Below are 18,524 nucleotides of genomic sequence, written 5' to 3'. Positions count from 1 at the left end.
TTCTTTGGTTCATCTTTTTTAACGTACATTTTCTTTTAATCCAGAATTTGTAAATTTCTATAGAAATTTCAATAGAAAACTTAAGAAAGCCCTTGGAAGTAAGTTCTTCCTTTGTCTTACCTGAGTCTCACTTAGCTAAGGGAACCTTTCAAGCAAAAGTACCCCTAACTCTGACTTACCACACCATCCATGTATCACAGAAGAAAAAAATAAGGAAAAAGAAGAGGCAGAGTTTGATTTTTTTCTTTATTCCTCCTCACAAACCTGTTTCCTGTTTCCCCAGAAAGTTATTGACTTTCCTAAAGCCCTTGTTTCACAGCTTATTAAAGGGCTAAAAGAATATTCCTTCTAGAATTCAAATTGAAATGTCATCCCATGTCTTAAAGATACTTAATGTTTATTATTAATTTTACATTAAATCATCCCCATACTGCACTTTTATATCTGCTTAGGTGTCACTTTGTTAGGACTTTCCCATGATAAATTTAAAATGACACCAGTTTCATCACTACCCAATTGTCATCGTTGTTTTCCTTTAAGGCACTTACATCTCCTACATCTATATTTATCTATCTATCTATTACACATTTACATAGATATTTTTAATAATATTTAATATTATAAAGTGAGAGATTTTGTCTGATTTCTTTGCTATACTTAGCAGAATTGCTAGTATTTTTTCATATCTAAATGCATCCATACTTTCAAGGATGGTATATAATCTTCACAATGTCCTGCTCATTGCTGCTTCAAATTAATTGTATTGTTTTATTTCATGTGGTTTGACTTTAAATGTTTTGATAATGTGTTTGTTTTTCAATTTGATTCCAAAGGAAAAACAGAGAGGGAATGCCCCCCTCCAATGACACCAACTTCCACCCCTCCTCTTTCTTCCTGCTGGGAGCTCCAGGCCTCGAAGAGATGCACTTTGGGATCGGGTTTCCTTTTTGTTCTGTATATCTGATTGCCCTTTTGGGCAACATCACTATCCTGTTTGTGATCAAGAATGAGCACAGTCTCCATCAGCCCATGTTTTATTTCCTGGCTACGTTAGCCTCTGTTGATCTGGGCCTGTCCACATCTACTGTCCCAAAGATGTTGGGCATATTCTGGTTTGTTTTAAACGAGATTAGCTTTGGGGGTTGTGTCACCCAGATGTTCTTCATTCACATGTTCACTGCTAGGGAGACTGTCGTGTTGGTTGCCGTGGCCTTTGATCGCTATGTTGCCATCTGCAACCCTCTGCGGTACAGCCTGATTCTCACCAACCGAACTATTGGCCTCATCCTTGTTGTGATGTTTGGTGTCGATTTCATTCTGGTTATCCCTCTGGTGTTTCTCATCTTGAGGCTTCCCTTCTGTGGACACCGTAGAATCCCCCACACATACTGTGAGCACATGGGGATCGCTCGGCTGGCCTGTGCCAATATAAAGGTAAACATGATATTTGGATTAATTCTCATATCAATGGTGTTTGTTGATGTGGTTCTGATTGTCATCTCCTATGTGAGAATACTCCGAGCTGTCTTTCGCCTTCCCTCTCGGGATGCCAGGCTCAAAGCTCTTAATACTTGTGGCTCCCATATCTGTGTTATCCTAGCCTTCTTCACTCCAGCTTTCTTCTCCTACATGACCCATCGGTTTGGCAGGAATGTTCCCACATACATTCACATCCTCCTGGCCAATTTATATGTTGTTGTTCCCCCAGCCTTAAATCCTGTCATCTATGGAGTGAGAACTAAGCAGATTCAGGAGCGGGTTTCAAGCTTCTTTTTGAAAAAAGGCCAACATAAACTCTCTCATAGATACTCATTTTAAAATAGGGAAAAGCAATGTGTTTCTCAATTACAGACTCTTGCAAAAACAAACAAACAAACAAAAAAAAACCCAAACAGACTTTGACCTTAATATTTCTCTAGACATCCCAACTAGAATATATAATATGACTACTGTCGAAGCAATCGTGAAAATTTATGGAATACCTACGAGTTTTGGATAATTTAGTTACAAGATTTTACTAGGATTAGGTCTTATAAAAGGATTGTGTGGAATAAAATGTTTCTTTTTATTTGCAGGAAGTCAATTGTGCTGGCCACATTGCCAAATTTATGCACTTGCCTGCATCAAGGACTACAGGTTTTTAATACTTGTAACAGATGCATTCATTCCTTTCTTATTTGCTTAATTATTTTTATCCACAATCTTATTGATACTTTATTATGTACCAGAATCTGATGTCATATAAATATAGAAATGTATATGTCATATTAAGGGTCTTATAAGAAGAAGCATTTGGAGAGATTGTGTGGAATTTTCCCAGAGTTATCATGTAGATGCAAATCTCCCATTAAGTAATTTATTGTTCAAAGTGAACTGGTCTGTCTGCAGATGTGTATATATGCAATACTGCAAAAAAAATATAAATGTAAATATATTTATATTTTAATCAATCTATCTCCATCTCTATTGAGAGAAAGAGAAAGGGGGAGAGAGTGAGAGATAAAGAACTTCATAGAAGCATCAATATGGCAGGGAAGATAGGTTGCTCAAGAATGAACATTCCTAAATGGGCGAAATCCTATACATGTCAATTATGTTTTCAAAGGTCAAATCTAATGCTAGAGATAGTAATTATTTTTAGATTCATACAGTTTATTCATTCATGAATTCATTAATTATTAAGTGCCTTGTAATGTTGAGCCCTTTCAACTTGCACTTCTTTGTGGCTTATCAGATTAGCCTCAGTATCTTACCCATGTTTTATAGTTTTTGACCAATGATATGCATTTGGTTAATGTCTACCTAATGGTATGCTACTCACAGTGTAAGTGCTTAATAATTGAATTTTTACTTAAAAATATTATCTTCCAAAGAAGATAAACAGCTGGCCAACACGCACATCAAAAGGTGCTCAACACCACTAATCATCAGGGAAATATAAATCAAAACCCCATATGAAATCACTTTGTTTTTGTTAGAATGGCTATTATCAAAAATAATAAGGGTGAGAGAGGATGTGGAGAAAAGAGGATACTTCTGCACTGCAGGTAGGGATGCAAATTGGTGCAGCCATTATGGAAAACAGTATTAATGTTCTTCAAAAAGCTAAAACTGAAGTTACCATATGATCCAGCAATTCCACTTCTGGATATTTCTCCAAAGGAAATAAAAATACTAACTTGAAAAGATATATGCACCCCCGTGTTTGTTGCAGCATTATTTACAATTAACAAGATAATGAAGCAACCTAAGTGTCCACTGGTGGATGAATGGGTACATAAAATATGATATATATATACAATAGAATATTACTCAGCCATAAAAAAGGAAATTCTGCCATTTGCCACAACACTGATGGACCTTAAGGGAACTATGCTAAGTGAAGTAAGTTAGACAGAGAAATACAAGTACTGTATGATTTTATTTATATGTAGAATCTTAAAAAAAACTGAGCTCAAAATAGGTACAGGAAATAGATTGGTGGTTGGTAAAGGTGTGGATGGGTGCTAATGGGGAGAGGTGGTCAAAAGATGCAAACTTCCAGACATAAAAATAAATAAGTCATAACTATGTAATGTACAGTATAGTAACTATAGTAAAAGATATAATGTAGTGTACATTTGAAAGCTGCTAAAAAGTAGTTCTTAAATGTTCTCATCACAAGAAAACATTGTAATTATGTGGGTGATGGATGTTAACTAGACTTAATTAATCATCTTTTCACAATATTTATAAATATCATATCATTATGTTGTACCCCTGAACTTAATATAATGTTATATGTCAATTATAGCTCAATAAAAAATACAAATACCCTTTTTTATTGAATGCAGGATATTTGTTTTCTATAGCTATTACAACAAATTACCACAGACTCCATAAAACTTAAAACACCACAAATTTATTAATTTACTAGAGGCCCGGTGCATGAATTCTTGCATGGGTGGGATCTGTGGGCCCATCAGGCCAGGCCGGTGGGGGGGGAGGAACCACGGCTGCTTGGCCGGCCACTCTCGCCCCGCATTGGGGTGTTGGGGGCTGATTGGGGGCCAGGTTGGCCAGGGGACAACGATCAGGGCCCGGATCAGGCTGGTTGGCTGCCGCAGTGCCTGTCATAGCCACCGGTCATTCTGGTCATTCCACCGTTCTGGTCACTGGCCTTTTATATATATATAGATAGTTTTTGTAATTCAGAAGTCCAGCACAGGTCTCACTGGGCTCAGCGCAAGGTGTTGAGAAGGCTGCTTTCAGTTATGGAAGCTCTGGAAGAGAACATCTTTTCCTGTGTTTTCTAACATCTAGAAGCCCATTTTCTCCATCTTCATAGCCAACAGTGTTACTTGTGCCCTCCTCCCATACTCACATTTCCATCTGACTCTCCTCTTCTGCCTTCCTTTTCTACTTTTAAGAATCCCTGTGGTTACATTGGAGCCAATGAGTAATCCAAGATAATTCCATATTTTCAGGTCTATGCATTATCTGACAGTCATCTGAAACTATTCCCCCTTGCTATGTACCCTAACGCAATCACAAGGCTTTAGGATAAGGAGATCATTTGGGTGCCATTATTCTGCAAGCTTTACAATTTATAAATTATGTGTGTTAAACTCACTATTCTTTATTCATTTTAATCTCTGGATTTGTTAATGATAATAGGTGTATTTAAATGTCTCATTTTGTTTTGTTAATGTTTCCTTGCTTCTTAGTTAATATTTTATATATATTGAGGCTATGTTGATATATACATATACATCACCTGCTTCCACATATCCTGGTGGTTTGCAGTATCATCTGAGTGTGGGATCCCCTCTGACAGCTCTCTTTCTTTTGAACTGCCTTTTGTGCTTCTCCTTCTAGTTACCTTAATTTATTCTCTCAGTCACTCTTTCCTGGATGATCTTGTAGGTTGAAATCTTCTTAAGCCCTGAGATTCTCTTGAGCCCACCCAAGCTTCCCACAGGGTTCACCCACCTCATTCATTAATGGCCCGGCAGTACAAGGAGCTCTAATTGCCATTCAGAAGTCCAGAGGTCATGCAGAGGGGAAAGCCCTAGACCTGATACCTGGATTGTGAGAATGTCAGAGCTCTGCTGAACTGGAGATGGCTAATCAGTCAGGTGTCAGAGTACCCAATTAAAAACATGACAAAATTAAAAGAACAGTGAAGCCTTGAATAATTTATTACAATAGCATAAGGCAGAGGCTAAACAGGAAGAAGAACTAACTTCTCCACTCCATTTCCCCCCACAGTTCACAAGCTGAGGGTCAGGTGGATCAGCACAGACATGGGGGTTGACTCACTGCCAAGGGAGCCTTGAATAAAAGCCTCCTGCAGTTTTGAACACGTGGGCCACAGGGAGTTCAAAGGGGAAGGGCTAGGAGTGAAAAAAATACAGAGCACTGAATCAGAGTGCAGAAAAGTGTCTTCAAGCTTTTCCTATAAGGAGACCTCCAAATGGAGGGGCCTGGCTTAAGAATATAACTATGCAAAAGAGCATGGCCTGAGGCATCAATGAACTGGCTATGTACCACGTCGGCTGTGGGAGGGCAGCTTAACCATGTGAGGCCTGCCCTGTGAAGCAATTGCCAATGGTTGGGCCCATTGTCAGCCTAAAGCTGGACTCTTCAACTCCACCTTAATTTTTCAGGACCTGAGCTAGAAATATAGGTTACCCCATCATAAATCTGAATGGGTGAGACTTTAAGTAGTTATGTCAAGAATAATTAATTGGAGGCAATAGTAGACTAAGGCCATGGTCAAGCTCATTAAAAGTGGAATGAGACCTGTCTGAAGGGCTGAACATAACCATGAATCTCAATAGTCACCAAATCAGGAAAAGATGTCCCATAGCTGCTAGGGTCTCTACCATATGATTTCACTCATATGTGGAATGTATTGAACTAACAAACAAAATAGAGACAGACTCATAGATAGAGAGCAGGTTCACAGCTCTGGAGAGATATGTGTGAAAATATTGAGCAAAAAAGAAAAACAAAAGAGAAAGAACCCATGGACATGGAAAACAGTGTGTGATTCCCAGAGGTAGAGGGGAGAGGGGTATGGGTGGAGATGGAGGAGGGTATAGAGGAGATAAATGGTGATGGAAAAACTAAAATAAAAATATATAGTTAAAAAATACAGCAGTAAAAAAAAATCCAATTTAAAAAATGGGCAGAGGGCCCTAGCTATTGTGGTTCAGTAGTTAGAGTGTTGGCCAGCACACCTAAGGAACTTGGGATTGATTCCAGGTCAAGGGCACATACCTAGATTGCAGGTTTGATCCTGAGCACAGTCGGGGTATGTGCAGGAGACAACTGATTGATGTGTCTCTCTCACATCAATGTGTGTGTGTGTGTGTGTGTGTGTGTGTGTCTCACCCTCTTCCCCTCCCTTCCACTTTCTCTACAAAAAACAATCAATTGAAAAAATATCCTCTGGTAAGCATTAACAACAACGATAACAAAAAAGGACAGTAGACCTGAGTAGCCATTTCTCTAAAGAAGATATACAGATGGCCAACAGACTATCTGCTCAACATCACTAATCATCAATGAAATGCAAATCAAAACCACAATGAGATATCACATCACATCTGTTAGAATGGTTATTATAAAAAAGACAACAAATAACAAATGTTGATGAAGATGTGGAGAAAAGGGAACCATAATGCACTGTTGGTATGATTGTTAACTAGTGCAGCCACTAAGAAAAGTAGTTTGAAGATTCCTCAAAAAATAAACATATGGCAACACTGCTACCTAGCAATTTCACTTCTGGGTATTTATACAAAGAAAACAAAAATACCAATTCAAAAAGATATATGCACCCGTATGTTCATTGCAGCATTGTTTACAATAACCAAAATGTTAAAGCAACCAGATAAGAAAGACGTGGCATTCTTTTTTATGTCATAAAAAAAGGATGAAATTTTGCCCACTTGGTGTGCTCAGTGGTTGAATGTCGACCTATGAACCACGAAGTCATGGTCTAATACCTGGTCAGGGCACAAGCCTGGGTTGTGGGCTCGCTCCCCAGTAGGGGGTGTGCAGAGGGCAGGGGCAGCTGATCAATAATTTTCTCTTATCATTGATGTTTCTGTCTCTTTCTCCCTCTCCTTTCCTTGCTGAAATCTCCCTTTCTTTCTGAAATATATATTTTTTAAAAAGAATGAAATCTTGCCATTTGTGATAACATGAATGGACCTTGATGGTATTGCATTAAGTAACATAAGTCAAACAGAAAAAGACAAATATATGAGTTCACTTATTTGTGGAATGTAAAAGAGAGAGAGAGACAGAGAGAGAGAGAGAGAGAGACAGAGAGAGACTCATAAATACAGAAAACAAACTGATAGTTGCCAGAGGGAAATAGAGTAGGGGGATGACTGGAAAAGAGGAAGAGGATTAAGAGGTACAAACTTCCATTAATGAAACAAGTCATGTGGTTATAATGTACAGCATAGGGAATATAGCCAATCACATAGTAATGACTATGTACGGTGACAGATGGTTACTAGACTTAGTGTGGTGATCACTTTGTAAGTGATATAAATGTTGAATCACTATGGTGCACACCTGAAACTAATATAGTGTCATATGACAACTATAATTAAAAATGAATTAAAATATAATAAGCATTTGAGAATATTAATAATTATTTCTGCTTCCTTCATTTGAGTAGGAAAAAAATATATTTTTTATTTTTGGGGGGTTGTTTTATTTTTTTTCTTTTGTTTTATATAATTCTACAGTAACTAAATGTGCTTGGTCAAAGCCTAGTCTCCAGAAACAACAAGTAAGGATGAAAATATTATATTAATGACCTGGAATAGAGTATTATAGCAGAGTTCTCCAAATACCTACAAAGGTACATACTCACCCATTAAATATAAACACTCTAGGAACATTCACTGCTTAAATTTATAGTTAGATATTTTATTATATTACAACTAGAGGCCCAGTGCACAAATTTGTGCATGGGTTGGGCCATTCTGGGTGGCCTGCAGGGATCGGGCCAAAATCCACAGTCCAACGCTGCCTGCAGTTACTACCTGCTGCTCCTGCTCATCCTGGTCCCACTGTGCCTGCTGCATGCTCACGTTCAATTAGTCCCAATCGGGAGAGGCTTGCGTGGCCACAGCAGCGCTCACCAGCAATGAGACCTGCATCTGGCACCCTCTCAAGGGGAGTGGCCTGCAGGATCGGGCTGAAACCGGCTCTCCAACAACCCCTGAGGGGTCCCAGATTGCGAGAGAATGCAGGCCAGGCTGAGGGACTCCACCAGTGCAAGATCGGGCCAGGGAGGGACCCAGGGAGGGCTCCACGCATGTCCAGCCCATCTCGCTCAGTCCCTATGGCTGGACCCCAGAAGTAAGCTAACCTACCGGTTGAAGCATCTGCCCCCTGGTGGTCAGTGAGCAGTTGAGCAGCCTTAGCATATCATATTTGAATAGTTGTTCGGTTGTTCTGCCATTTGGTCTATTTGCATATTACCCTTTTATTATATAGGATATTCAACATGCATATATAGAATATTTTAAGAATCATATTTAGCATATGGTTGTATTTAAAAACTGTGATACATCTACGGAATACTACATTACTGTAAAAAGGAAGGAACTCCTACCATTTGCAACGGCATGGATGGAGCTGGAGAGCATTATGCTCAGTGAAATAAGGCAGTCAGAGAAAGATGAAACTATTACAAATAAAGCTGCTATGAACATCCAGGTACAAGTATTTGTGTGAACAATTGTTTTCTTTTGGGTACATACCAAGGAGTACTTTAGTTGGATCATATGATAGATGTATGTTAAACAATATTTTTAAAACTACAAAACTGTCCTCCAAATCTTTTTCATTTTGCATCTAACTAGCAATGAATGAGAGTTTTGATTGCTCCATATCCTTGCTTATATTTGATAGTGCCAGTCTTTTTAATTTTAGCCATTTTAATTGTATTGCTATCTACTGTGGTTTAAATTTACATTTCCTAATGACCAATAATGATAAGCATCTTGTCATGTGACTGTTTGTGCTTAGTGACGATTTTATACTGTTTGTGAAATATGTATTAAAATTTAACCTTATTTTTAATAGGGTTTTGTCTTTTTAAGATTGACTTGTAAAAGTTTTTCATATTCTGCATAAAAATTCATTATCTGACCTATGTGTTGCATGTAACTTCTCTCAGTCCAGAGCTTTCATTTTCTGTCATTTTTTATTTTCTCAATAGTGTGTTCTGGGAAATCCTATATAATAAAAGCCTAATATGCTGTGTCCAACTGTTTGCTATGATGCGCACTGACCACCGCGGGGGAAGATGCTCCAACCAATAGGTTAGCTTGCTGCTGGGGTCTGGCCAATCAGGACTGGGTGAAATGGGCCGGACACACCCTGGAGCCCTCCCATGGCCCGCCCCCCGGGACCCAATCATGCACCAGTGGGGTGCCTCGGCCTGGCCTATGCCCTCTCACAATCCAGGACCCCTCAGGGGATGTCAGAGAGCTGGTTTCAGCCTGATCCCTGCAGGCCAGGCCAAGGGACCCCACTGGTGCACAAATCTGTGCACCGGGCCTCTAGTATGTGTATGTGTATATATATATATATAAACATTTATTTATTTATTTATTTATTTATTTATTTATTTATTTATTTATTTATGAAGTCTGTACATGAAGAATAGGGACTTTTGAAGGTCAGTTGATCAATGGGGTTTTAGGGCAGGTCCATCTCACAGGGAGCTAATGTGTCCCCAGAGACCATCCTGTGGTTATTTACCCATTTTCAGACAGCATAATTGAAAGACATATACTCAACAGCTGGCAGAATTGTCTCTTGCTTGGGGAAGTTCAGTATTTTGTCCTATTCAGGCACTCAACTGATTGAATGAGGCCCACCCATAGTTTTGACATTACCACCAGTAAGGTTTAAAAGACCCCGAGTAAACTGTGCCTTGGCTTGCACAATTTAGAGTGGTTCACATTAAAGATAAAGCTCATCCTGTGCAACTGAGAAAGGGTCTCGGAAGTTGTGTTTACCTGCTGTATCTGTTTCTTTCTCCTGCTGTGCTTTACCTTGACCTTAAAGCCTAAAATAAGTATACCCTGTGAAGTCTCATGGGTCCTTTCAGATATTTGACTCTATGTAATTGATGGAGTTGCTATTTCAAAATTTATAAAAATGAAGTACAAAATGCCTATGATGGCTCACTGGTTATTTCTTCCATCTGGTTACATGATTAAAAGACCCAACTTTGCCATGGAAGAAGTAAGATCTGTGCTTAACTTCTTTGACTAGTGCTCCTAGAACACACACCCAGCATTGTCTAGTCAGTCCCATTAAAATTGTGATAGTCCTTGACAACATAGCACTCCTCTATCATAATCGATGAATTCTAAGTAAAGAGACTGTTTACTAGTATTGTACATGAGTTTCAATAAGTCTTTACCTTCAAACCCTGATTTTAATATTCATTACAGAAATAAATGGTATCTATTTATTTAAAAATAAAATTTATATTTAGTCTAGGAACAAATATTTGCTATGTAAATTTATCTCCAGTTTGATGTTGTCCGTAACTGAGGGAACATTGTATTTCACATCATATTCTGTAAAGCATTTACTCCATAATAGCCTAAAGACACTTCCCCTTTTTAAGGATGGAAAGGATAAATATTTGAGGAGTATTTCCAAATCAAGTGCTCAGAGTCAAACATCATTAAAAAGGAAGATTGTTACCACCCGATCTCGAATCTGCTTGGTTCTCACGCCATAAATAATAGGGTTGAGAGCAGGAGGAATTATCACATAAAAATTAGCCAGGAGGATGTGGATGTAATGTGGAATATTGTGGCCAAATCGGTGAGTCATAAAGGAGAAAAAGGCTGGAGTGAAGAAAGCTAAGATGACACAGACATGGGAACCACAGGTATTGAGAGCTTTGAGCCTGGCCTCCCAGGATGAAAGTCTGAAGACAGCAAGTAGAATCGTCACATATGAGATAGCAATCAAAATAACATCCAGCAGTATCATGGAGATAAGGATTAATCCAAATATGATATTGACCTTTATGCTGACACAAGCCAGACGGGCAATGCCCATGTGCTCGCAGTAGGTATGGGGTATAATATTATGCCCACAGAATGAAAGCCTCAAAAGGAGAAATACCAGTGGAAAAACAAACACAAAATTTTTCAACATGCCTACAACAGCAATAATACAAATAGTTCTGTCGGTGAGAATTGTGTTGTAATGAAGTGGGTGGCATATGGCAACATAGCGATCAAAAGCCATGGCTACAAGCATGAATGTTTCAAAGCCTGTAAACAGGTGTATGAAGAACATTTGAGCTAAGCATCCCCCAAAGGCAATCTCACTGAGGCCAAACCAGAAGATGCTCAGCATTTTGGGAATGGTGGCAGTGGACAGGCCGAGGTCAGTGAGAGCCAGCATGGCCAACAAGTAGAACATGGGCTGGTGAAGGCTGTGCTCAGTGTGGATCACAAAGAGGATGATGACATTCCCCAAGAGGGCTATGAGATACACTATACCAAATGGGAAGCCAAGCCAGAGCTGCATGTTTTCCAGTCCTGGGATTCCCAGCAGCAGGAAGGATGAGGGGTGAACACATGATGTGTTGGCTGGAGACATACTGGCAAGGGCTTCTGATGGTCACAGCCACTCATTTGAAGGAATCTTTTGTTCGGTATAAAGGTTCCCAGTGCTTCATCGATACTGCTAATACTGAATAAGAACAACAAAAAAAGATGTAATTGGTACATTTTATCTAGGAACACAGAAGTGAGATCATGTTTTCTCTTAGACTTCTCTTTCTCTCATTTACTTTCATTCATATATGTAAGTGAAGGAGAAGATTCCTTTAAAAAAATGGATATTTGGACATTGCGCAAGATGATCTAAATTAATTTTAGTGTGAATGTATATCAACTCAGTTGATATAAGATTCTATATTAGGTTCTAACTTTTTAAAATATTTAATTATAAATTTGGATATTAAATTTATCTTAATTATAATTCATAAAAAATAGCCCATTGAAGAAGTTGAAACAATATTAATAATGGAAGACATGACCTTTTCCTAGAAGCAAGGAAAGTAGAGACATTGCATAGTACACTGTGCATTTGAGGTTTTAGGAAATCAAAGTAGATTTTAAGAATGCAAGAGACATGACCCTGTGAAAGACAAGTAAGAAAGATAAAATCTCTAAAAATGGAAATGTACCTGTTCAAAGGATCCCCAAAACAGATGTGAGGAAAAGACAAGAGGAACCAACATCATCCTGTTGTTAATCCTCAAGGTCTGCACCTTAGACATCCATTCTCAGAGAGATATTCACTGAAATCAATATATCACTGCTAATATTCTCTCTCAGGACCCTCTTATTCTACCACAGAACTCTTTGTATGGGTACATACTCAATGCCCAAGTTCCCAGAGCTTTGTGCAATTACAGAGGGGGGCAGGAAGTGGTTTTGTTTGTCATTATTTCTCTAGCACAACAGCTATCACTTGAAACATCTATACTGATAAAAGAGTAATATGCTAATTAGACCAGATGTCTTCCGGACAACCTTCCAGATGTCCTTCCTAACAAACCCAGACCCGGGCAAAGCCGCCTGGGGTCCCGGGCGCCTGAGACTGACCCAGGCCAAGCTGCCCAGGGTCCCGGGTGCCTGCAGCTGTGGCCGGCCTGGGTGAAGCCACATGTGGTCCCAGGTGCCTGCAGCAAGCCCAGGCAAAGCAGGCCCGGGTCCTAGGTCCCTGCGACCTGCCAGAGGAGGGAAGCCTGGGTCCTGGGTGCAGGGGCTGAGGAAGAGGCAGTTAGGAGCGATCAGGCCAGCAGGGGAGCAGTTAAGAGTGATCAGGCAGGCAGGTAGAGGTGGTTAGGGGCAATCAGGCAAGCAGGAGAGCAGTTAGGGGCAATCAGGCAGGCAGGCAGGTGGGCAGTTAGGAACCAGCGGTCCTAGATTGCGAGAGAGGGATGTCCGGCCAGGTTGAGGGACTCCCCTCCCCCCGTGCACATATTTCGTGCACTGGGCCTCTAGTTTGCTAATAAAAGACTAAGTAGGTAATTATTAATTTTAACTCCTGATCAAAAGTCCTCATGTTAGAAGAATGGTGGGCACAATATGCAATATGCAGATGTTGTATAATAGAATTGTACACCTAAAACCTTAGACTTGTAATGAATTCAGGAGACTTCCATGTAGGGAAGCATAAACTAAGACAGAAAATAGGAAAAGAATTACTGCAAAATCTATCTAGACCTTCATCCTACTTAGAATGCACTACAAAAGCTCAAGAACTACAGAACCAGACTAAAACAAGAAATATCTTCCTTCAGGTGTCCTTCAGTGCTGAGGAAAGGGGTATTTCTCTCAGATTAGAATTGTTCCTCATGACTGAACAGGCCTAGTTCAGAAGCAGCTGCCATAGACCAGATATATGGCAACTAAAATAAGATCCATCCTTCTAATCCATACCAAATAGATAGAAGATGGATAGCTAAATAAATAAATTACATGATCTAGGAGAGAGATAGAAAATTGTCTTACTTTTTCCAAGATAGACCCTAGTATTAGTAGAATAGTAAAAGGCAGATAGACTGAAAGAGTCAGTAAGTAGCAATTTCCTCCAATAGCAATTTTTACAGGAAAGAAAAAATGATATCATTTTAAAAACTCACCATTTTTCAGTTGCTGTGTGTTTTTACCTACAGCTTATATATTTAGTGCTAAAATTGCTTCCCAATATGGAAAACTAAAATAAAAAAGAATATGTATATAAACATGTTCTGATAAGCCAGGATGGAAAAATCCATTATGGTTTTGAAAAGCTATGTACTACTTGGAATGTGAAGGTATTAAACTATTCAAGCTCTTCACCATTAGTGGCAATGAAATAGAAACAAAATTATTGATTTGGAAAAATGTTGAGAATGCTATTTTTATATGAAATACAAAAAAAAAAATCTGAAATAACCAGTAGCATGCATGATTAAGTTCAGTAGAATTAGGCTAAAAATGAAAATTAGAAATGGGAGGGAAGGATTGGTTAGGGGAGTGAATGGGGAAAGGGGAAGGAAAGAGGGAAGGGGGAGAGGAAAGGAGAGGAGAGAAGTAGGAAGACAGAAGGAAGAGAGGGAGAGAAAAGAAAAGAGGAGATAAATTCAACAATAATCAACAAAACAACTTACTTGTTTGACCGTTTAGTTTTTCCTTTTTCTTTTCCTTATCATTACAAGTAGGTATACTTGTGGGAAAAAAAATGATAAAACACTAAAATATGTAGAATTACTTGAAATGAACATGCAATTATTTTGATTTATCACCTTCAAATTAATATTTATATCATATAAAAGTGAATGAGAGTATTAAATCAATAGTCCAAACCTTCCCGAACTATACGTTCAAATGCCTATAGGAGCTAAGCTATTGAAAACTCACCAGGTATAACCAATATTGAAAGAATTCTGCAAATCGGACTAATCACTGCTCCAAGCATGTCTTAGCATCATCACTGTGGTTCAAGGAGAAAAGTTTACACTGGAATTGAAAGTCCTCTCCCTGAGCAGGAGCAGCTGCTCTTCTTGGGCTGCATGGGATGAGAGCATGGAAGACAATGAATTCACAAGTTCTCACCACAGGTTTATGAGCATATAAAGAGCACATGGGCAAAGGAATCCTTTGGGACTTCCAAGTCTCTCCCCTTAGGTTCTCAACTTGCAAGAATTTCTCATTTCCCAACAATCCACAGTTGCTCTCTTGCCATCAGTCCCATAAGGATAATGTCTGAGCCAACCTATACTTTTCCATCTTGTCACCAGGGTTGTTATAGTCTCTAATGATTGTGTCACTTTTTTCCAGAAAATGTTATTTACTTGATCTAGAAGTCAGGTTAGCAAGTGTGCACTTGTTTATTTAAGATTAAGTATTGCTCAGATGTGTTTTGCATCTATAGATCTTTCCCCCACTCCAAAGCTTACATTCTGGGTGCATAGATAATACTAACCACTGATACATAAGTATGCAAAAATTAAGTTTTAAATTATATGGTGCTAACTATAGAGATACAGAAATGGAGATAACCAGTCCATCTTCCAGACTTTCTAGCTCAATTTCTTTTAGAAAGGAGTTGAAAGGTGGCACAATAGACACTGTAAAGTAAGATAGAAACGGATATTATCTGAGAACATTACAGAAAGACTGGATGTCGTGTGTAGCCTGGATAAGTATAGAATCACAGGAAAATGAATGGCTTTTTTTTTGATACAGGAAAAAAGGCAGCTCTAACAGCTGTCAGATGAAAGCTGGCGTGGCACCAACACCCTGACCATGGTGATGCCCACTGAAAAAATACAATTTCACAAAATATGAACATCAGACAAGACTCTGTGCTCATGATGATGTAGTGAAATGAAAACAAGACCTTTCCATAATCATGCCTGAGCAAAGAGGAAATATATATACTGCCCCCGCCCCAAGAACTGTCCTCCCAGGAAATATGAGTGACTGGTTATTTTTACCAAACATACTTTTAGGTCTCCACTCCATTCCTCTGACTTTTTATATATAAACTAGAGGCCCGATGCATGAAATCCATGCAAGAGTAGGTCTTCCTTCCCCCAGCTGCCAGCACCTGCTTCCCTCTGGCACCTGGGACCCGGGCTTCCCTCGCAGCCCTGGCTTCATCTGGAAGGTTGTCTGGAAGGACATCCAGAAGGACATCTGGTCTAATTAGCATATTATGCTTTTATTATTATAGATATTATGAAGATGCCCAATATATAAATTAGCCTTTTTTAAAAAAAAATCACCTGCTTCTGAGAAACATCCCCAAAACAAGCCCAGATTCATCCTCAAATCCTTTCTCAAACACTCTGAGTCCCCTAATATTTCCTCACTGCATGTGATGTCACCTATTGTATCAAGTAACAAACCCTGCTTTTCCTTTACCACAAATGTAGTATTCCTGGTGGTTGTTGGCTAGAGGGCACAGATATTTCTTATGTATAGAGTTTCAGTGGGCCCACATGCTCACCAGAAATTGGCATTCTCGGCATTGTTTCTAAACCATTCTAATTGCTTGTAGTTTGCATTTCCCTGAAGTCAACTGATGCCGAGCAATTTCTTATCTGTTTATTTGCCATCTGCATAATTTCCTTTGGTGACATGCCTGTTCAAATAGTCTGCCCATTTTTAAAATTTTCTTATTATTGAGTCTGAGAATTTGTTATATATTCTGGATACAAGTCTTTTACCACATATGTGTTTTGCAAATATTCTCGCCCAGTCTGTGTTTTGTCTTTTTCTTCCCTCAATAGTGCACTTTAAGAAAGTCCAACTCACCTTCTTTTTTTTTCTTTTAACAACAGTGCCTTGATTTGGTTTGGTTTTGTTATTTAAATAATTATTTAAATAATGTATTAGTTTAATTTCTAATTTAGTAGGGGGGGGAAAGAACAGTGTTTTTGGAGTTATAATTAAGAATACTTAGCATTAAACAAAGATTTTCTTTCATGTGGTCTTCTAAATGTTTTAGGTATTACCTTTAAAATTTCTGTCATTTCTTTTGAGATATATGTTAATATACTATTATTAAAGTGTAACAGACTTTCTAGTAATTCAGAAGCCACTTCATATCAGCACCCAGTTACTACTACCTGACTTTTAACACCATACCAAGTGTACCAGTTAATAATGCAGATTTTGTAATCAAATAAAACATGGTAATTTCAAGAGAAACATCAAAAGTGCTTTATTCAAAGTAATGTCCATCGCTAGCTACACATTTTCCCCATCTTTCAGGTAATTTGTGGATACCGTCCAAATACAACTTTTCTTGTTTTGAGGCAAACCATTCAGAGACCCAATTTTCCACTTATTTGTATGTTTTAAAGTGCTGCTCAGAAAGTGCGTGTGCCATCCATCGGAACAAGTGGTAATCTGAAGGAGCAAGGTCTGGTGAATACAGCAGGTGGGTTAATACTTCCCAGGCAAGATCTTTTAACGTGTCTTTAACTGGTTTTGAAGTGTGTGATGGTGTGTTATTATGAAGCAAAATTACTTTGCCGTGTCTTCTGACCCATTCTGGTCGCTTTACAATCAAAGCATGGTTCAAATTGATTATTTGTTGTCGGTAGTGATCAGTATCAGGTGTACCAGTTACTAATGCGGATTTTTTTCAATAGATGGAGTTACACATATATATGCAATTTGATATGTATGCTGTTTTGTTGTATTGTTTTCTCTGATTACAAAATCTGCATTATTAACTGGTACACCCAGTAGACTAGGAAGCAAAGCAGACCTAAAACCATTTTTTCTTTCTTCCCTGGATGGCCCACAGAAAACAATGACTCTAAGGATAAACAATAAGGAGAAATCCTTGGTATTCATTTATGTGAATCTGATTTGACAATTCAGCTCTTGTGTTACCACTCCTTTTTTTTAACCTCCGAGTAGATGTAATCTTTTTCTATCTGGCTTATTTGTTGTTTATACTTATAATTTGTACATTCTAATTGCTGCACAGTATTTTTCTGTTTAAATATATCACACTTGCTTTACAAATTCTACTACAAATGTACATTTGAGTTGTATCAGTTATTGATTATTGCATCTAGTGCTTCTGTGATCATTGATGTATCTTCAGATGGCTTTATGCAATGCTTTTGTTGGGATATTCCTAGGAGCAGAATTTTGATCATAGAATATATATACATGATTATTTTCTGAGATATTGCTAAGCAATTTTCTAAAATAATTTTAGCAATTTACCTTTCACCAGAAATATATGAAGATTCTAGTTGCTCCAACGTATTGGCTACTACTTAACATTTTTCATTTTATTCATTCTGATCAGTACATAGTAGAATTGCTCAGTGATTTTAAATGTATTTCTCTTCTAAGAAAATAGAGGAGCTTTTCACGTTCATTAGAAATTTGGATATCCTCCTTTGTGAAATCTCCATACAAATCCTTTGCTAATTTTTCTATGTGTGGTGTTCCTTTTTCTTATAGAATTATAAGAGTCCCTAAATATTCTGTAATACAAGTCATTTGGCTTGCCTATTCTCTCTGTTAATGGTATATTTGATTAAATATGATGAACACACAATACAATATACAGATGATATATTATAGAATTGTATACTTGAAACTTATATAATTTTTTATTATCAAATGAAGATATATTTATTGATTTTAGAGAGAGGAGAAGGGGGAGAAATAGTGAGAAAGAGAGAAGCATTGACGTGAGAAACATGGATGGGTTGCCTACTGTACTCTCCAAAAACAGTGATTAAACCTGCAAACTAGGTATGTGCCCCAACTGGGACTCAAACCCACCACATTTTGGTGTTTGGGACAATGCTCCAACCAAATGAGCCACCTCAGGTTACAAAAGAACAGAGGAAAGAAAATGAAGAAGCACATCATCACTCTTAAATATTTCCTCTCAGAATTGACACTAGTCAGGTTACTTCTACAAATTCTTTATTT

General features: G+C 38.3%; 2 protein-coding genes across 2 annotated transcripts; one reads left to right on the top strand and one right to left on the bottom strand.

Moving 5' to 3' along the window:
- Window positions 1-849: 849 nt before the first annotated feature.
- LOC308524058 (olfactory receptor 52E4-like) lies at window positions 850-1,896 on the top strand (the record flags this gene model as incomplete). The annotated part of the gene is made up of 1 exon (XM_081098211.1): window positions 850-1,896. One exon carries the CDS (start codon window positions 850-852, stop codon window positions 1,816-1,818), a length of 969 nt encoding a protein of 322 aa, XP_080954337.1. The 3' UTR covers window positions 1,819-1,896.
- Window positions 1,897-10,710: 8,814 nt separating this feature from the next.
- Window positions 10,711-11,652, bottom strand: LOC308524110 (olfactory receptor 52E8-like; the record flags this gene model as incomplete). Its single annotated transcript, XM_081098261.1, has 1 exon — window positions 10,711-11,652. The coding sequence occupies one exon, from the start codon at window positions 11,650-11,652 to the stop codon at window positions 10,711-10,713; it is 942 nt and encodes a 313-aa protein (XP_080954387.1).
- Window positions 11,653-18,524: the final 6,872 nt, after the last annotated feature.

This window comes from Myotis nattereri (assembly GCF_964212035.1).
Source record: "Myotis nattereri genome assembly, chromosome: 9".
NCBI classification, from domain to species: Eukaryota; Metazoa; Chordata; class Mammalia; order Chiroptera; family Vespertilionidae; genus Myotis; species Myotis nattereri.
Note: the sequence above shows the minus strand (reverse complement) of the source record. Positions and strands in the feature narration are given on the sequence as shown.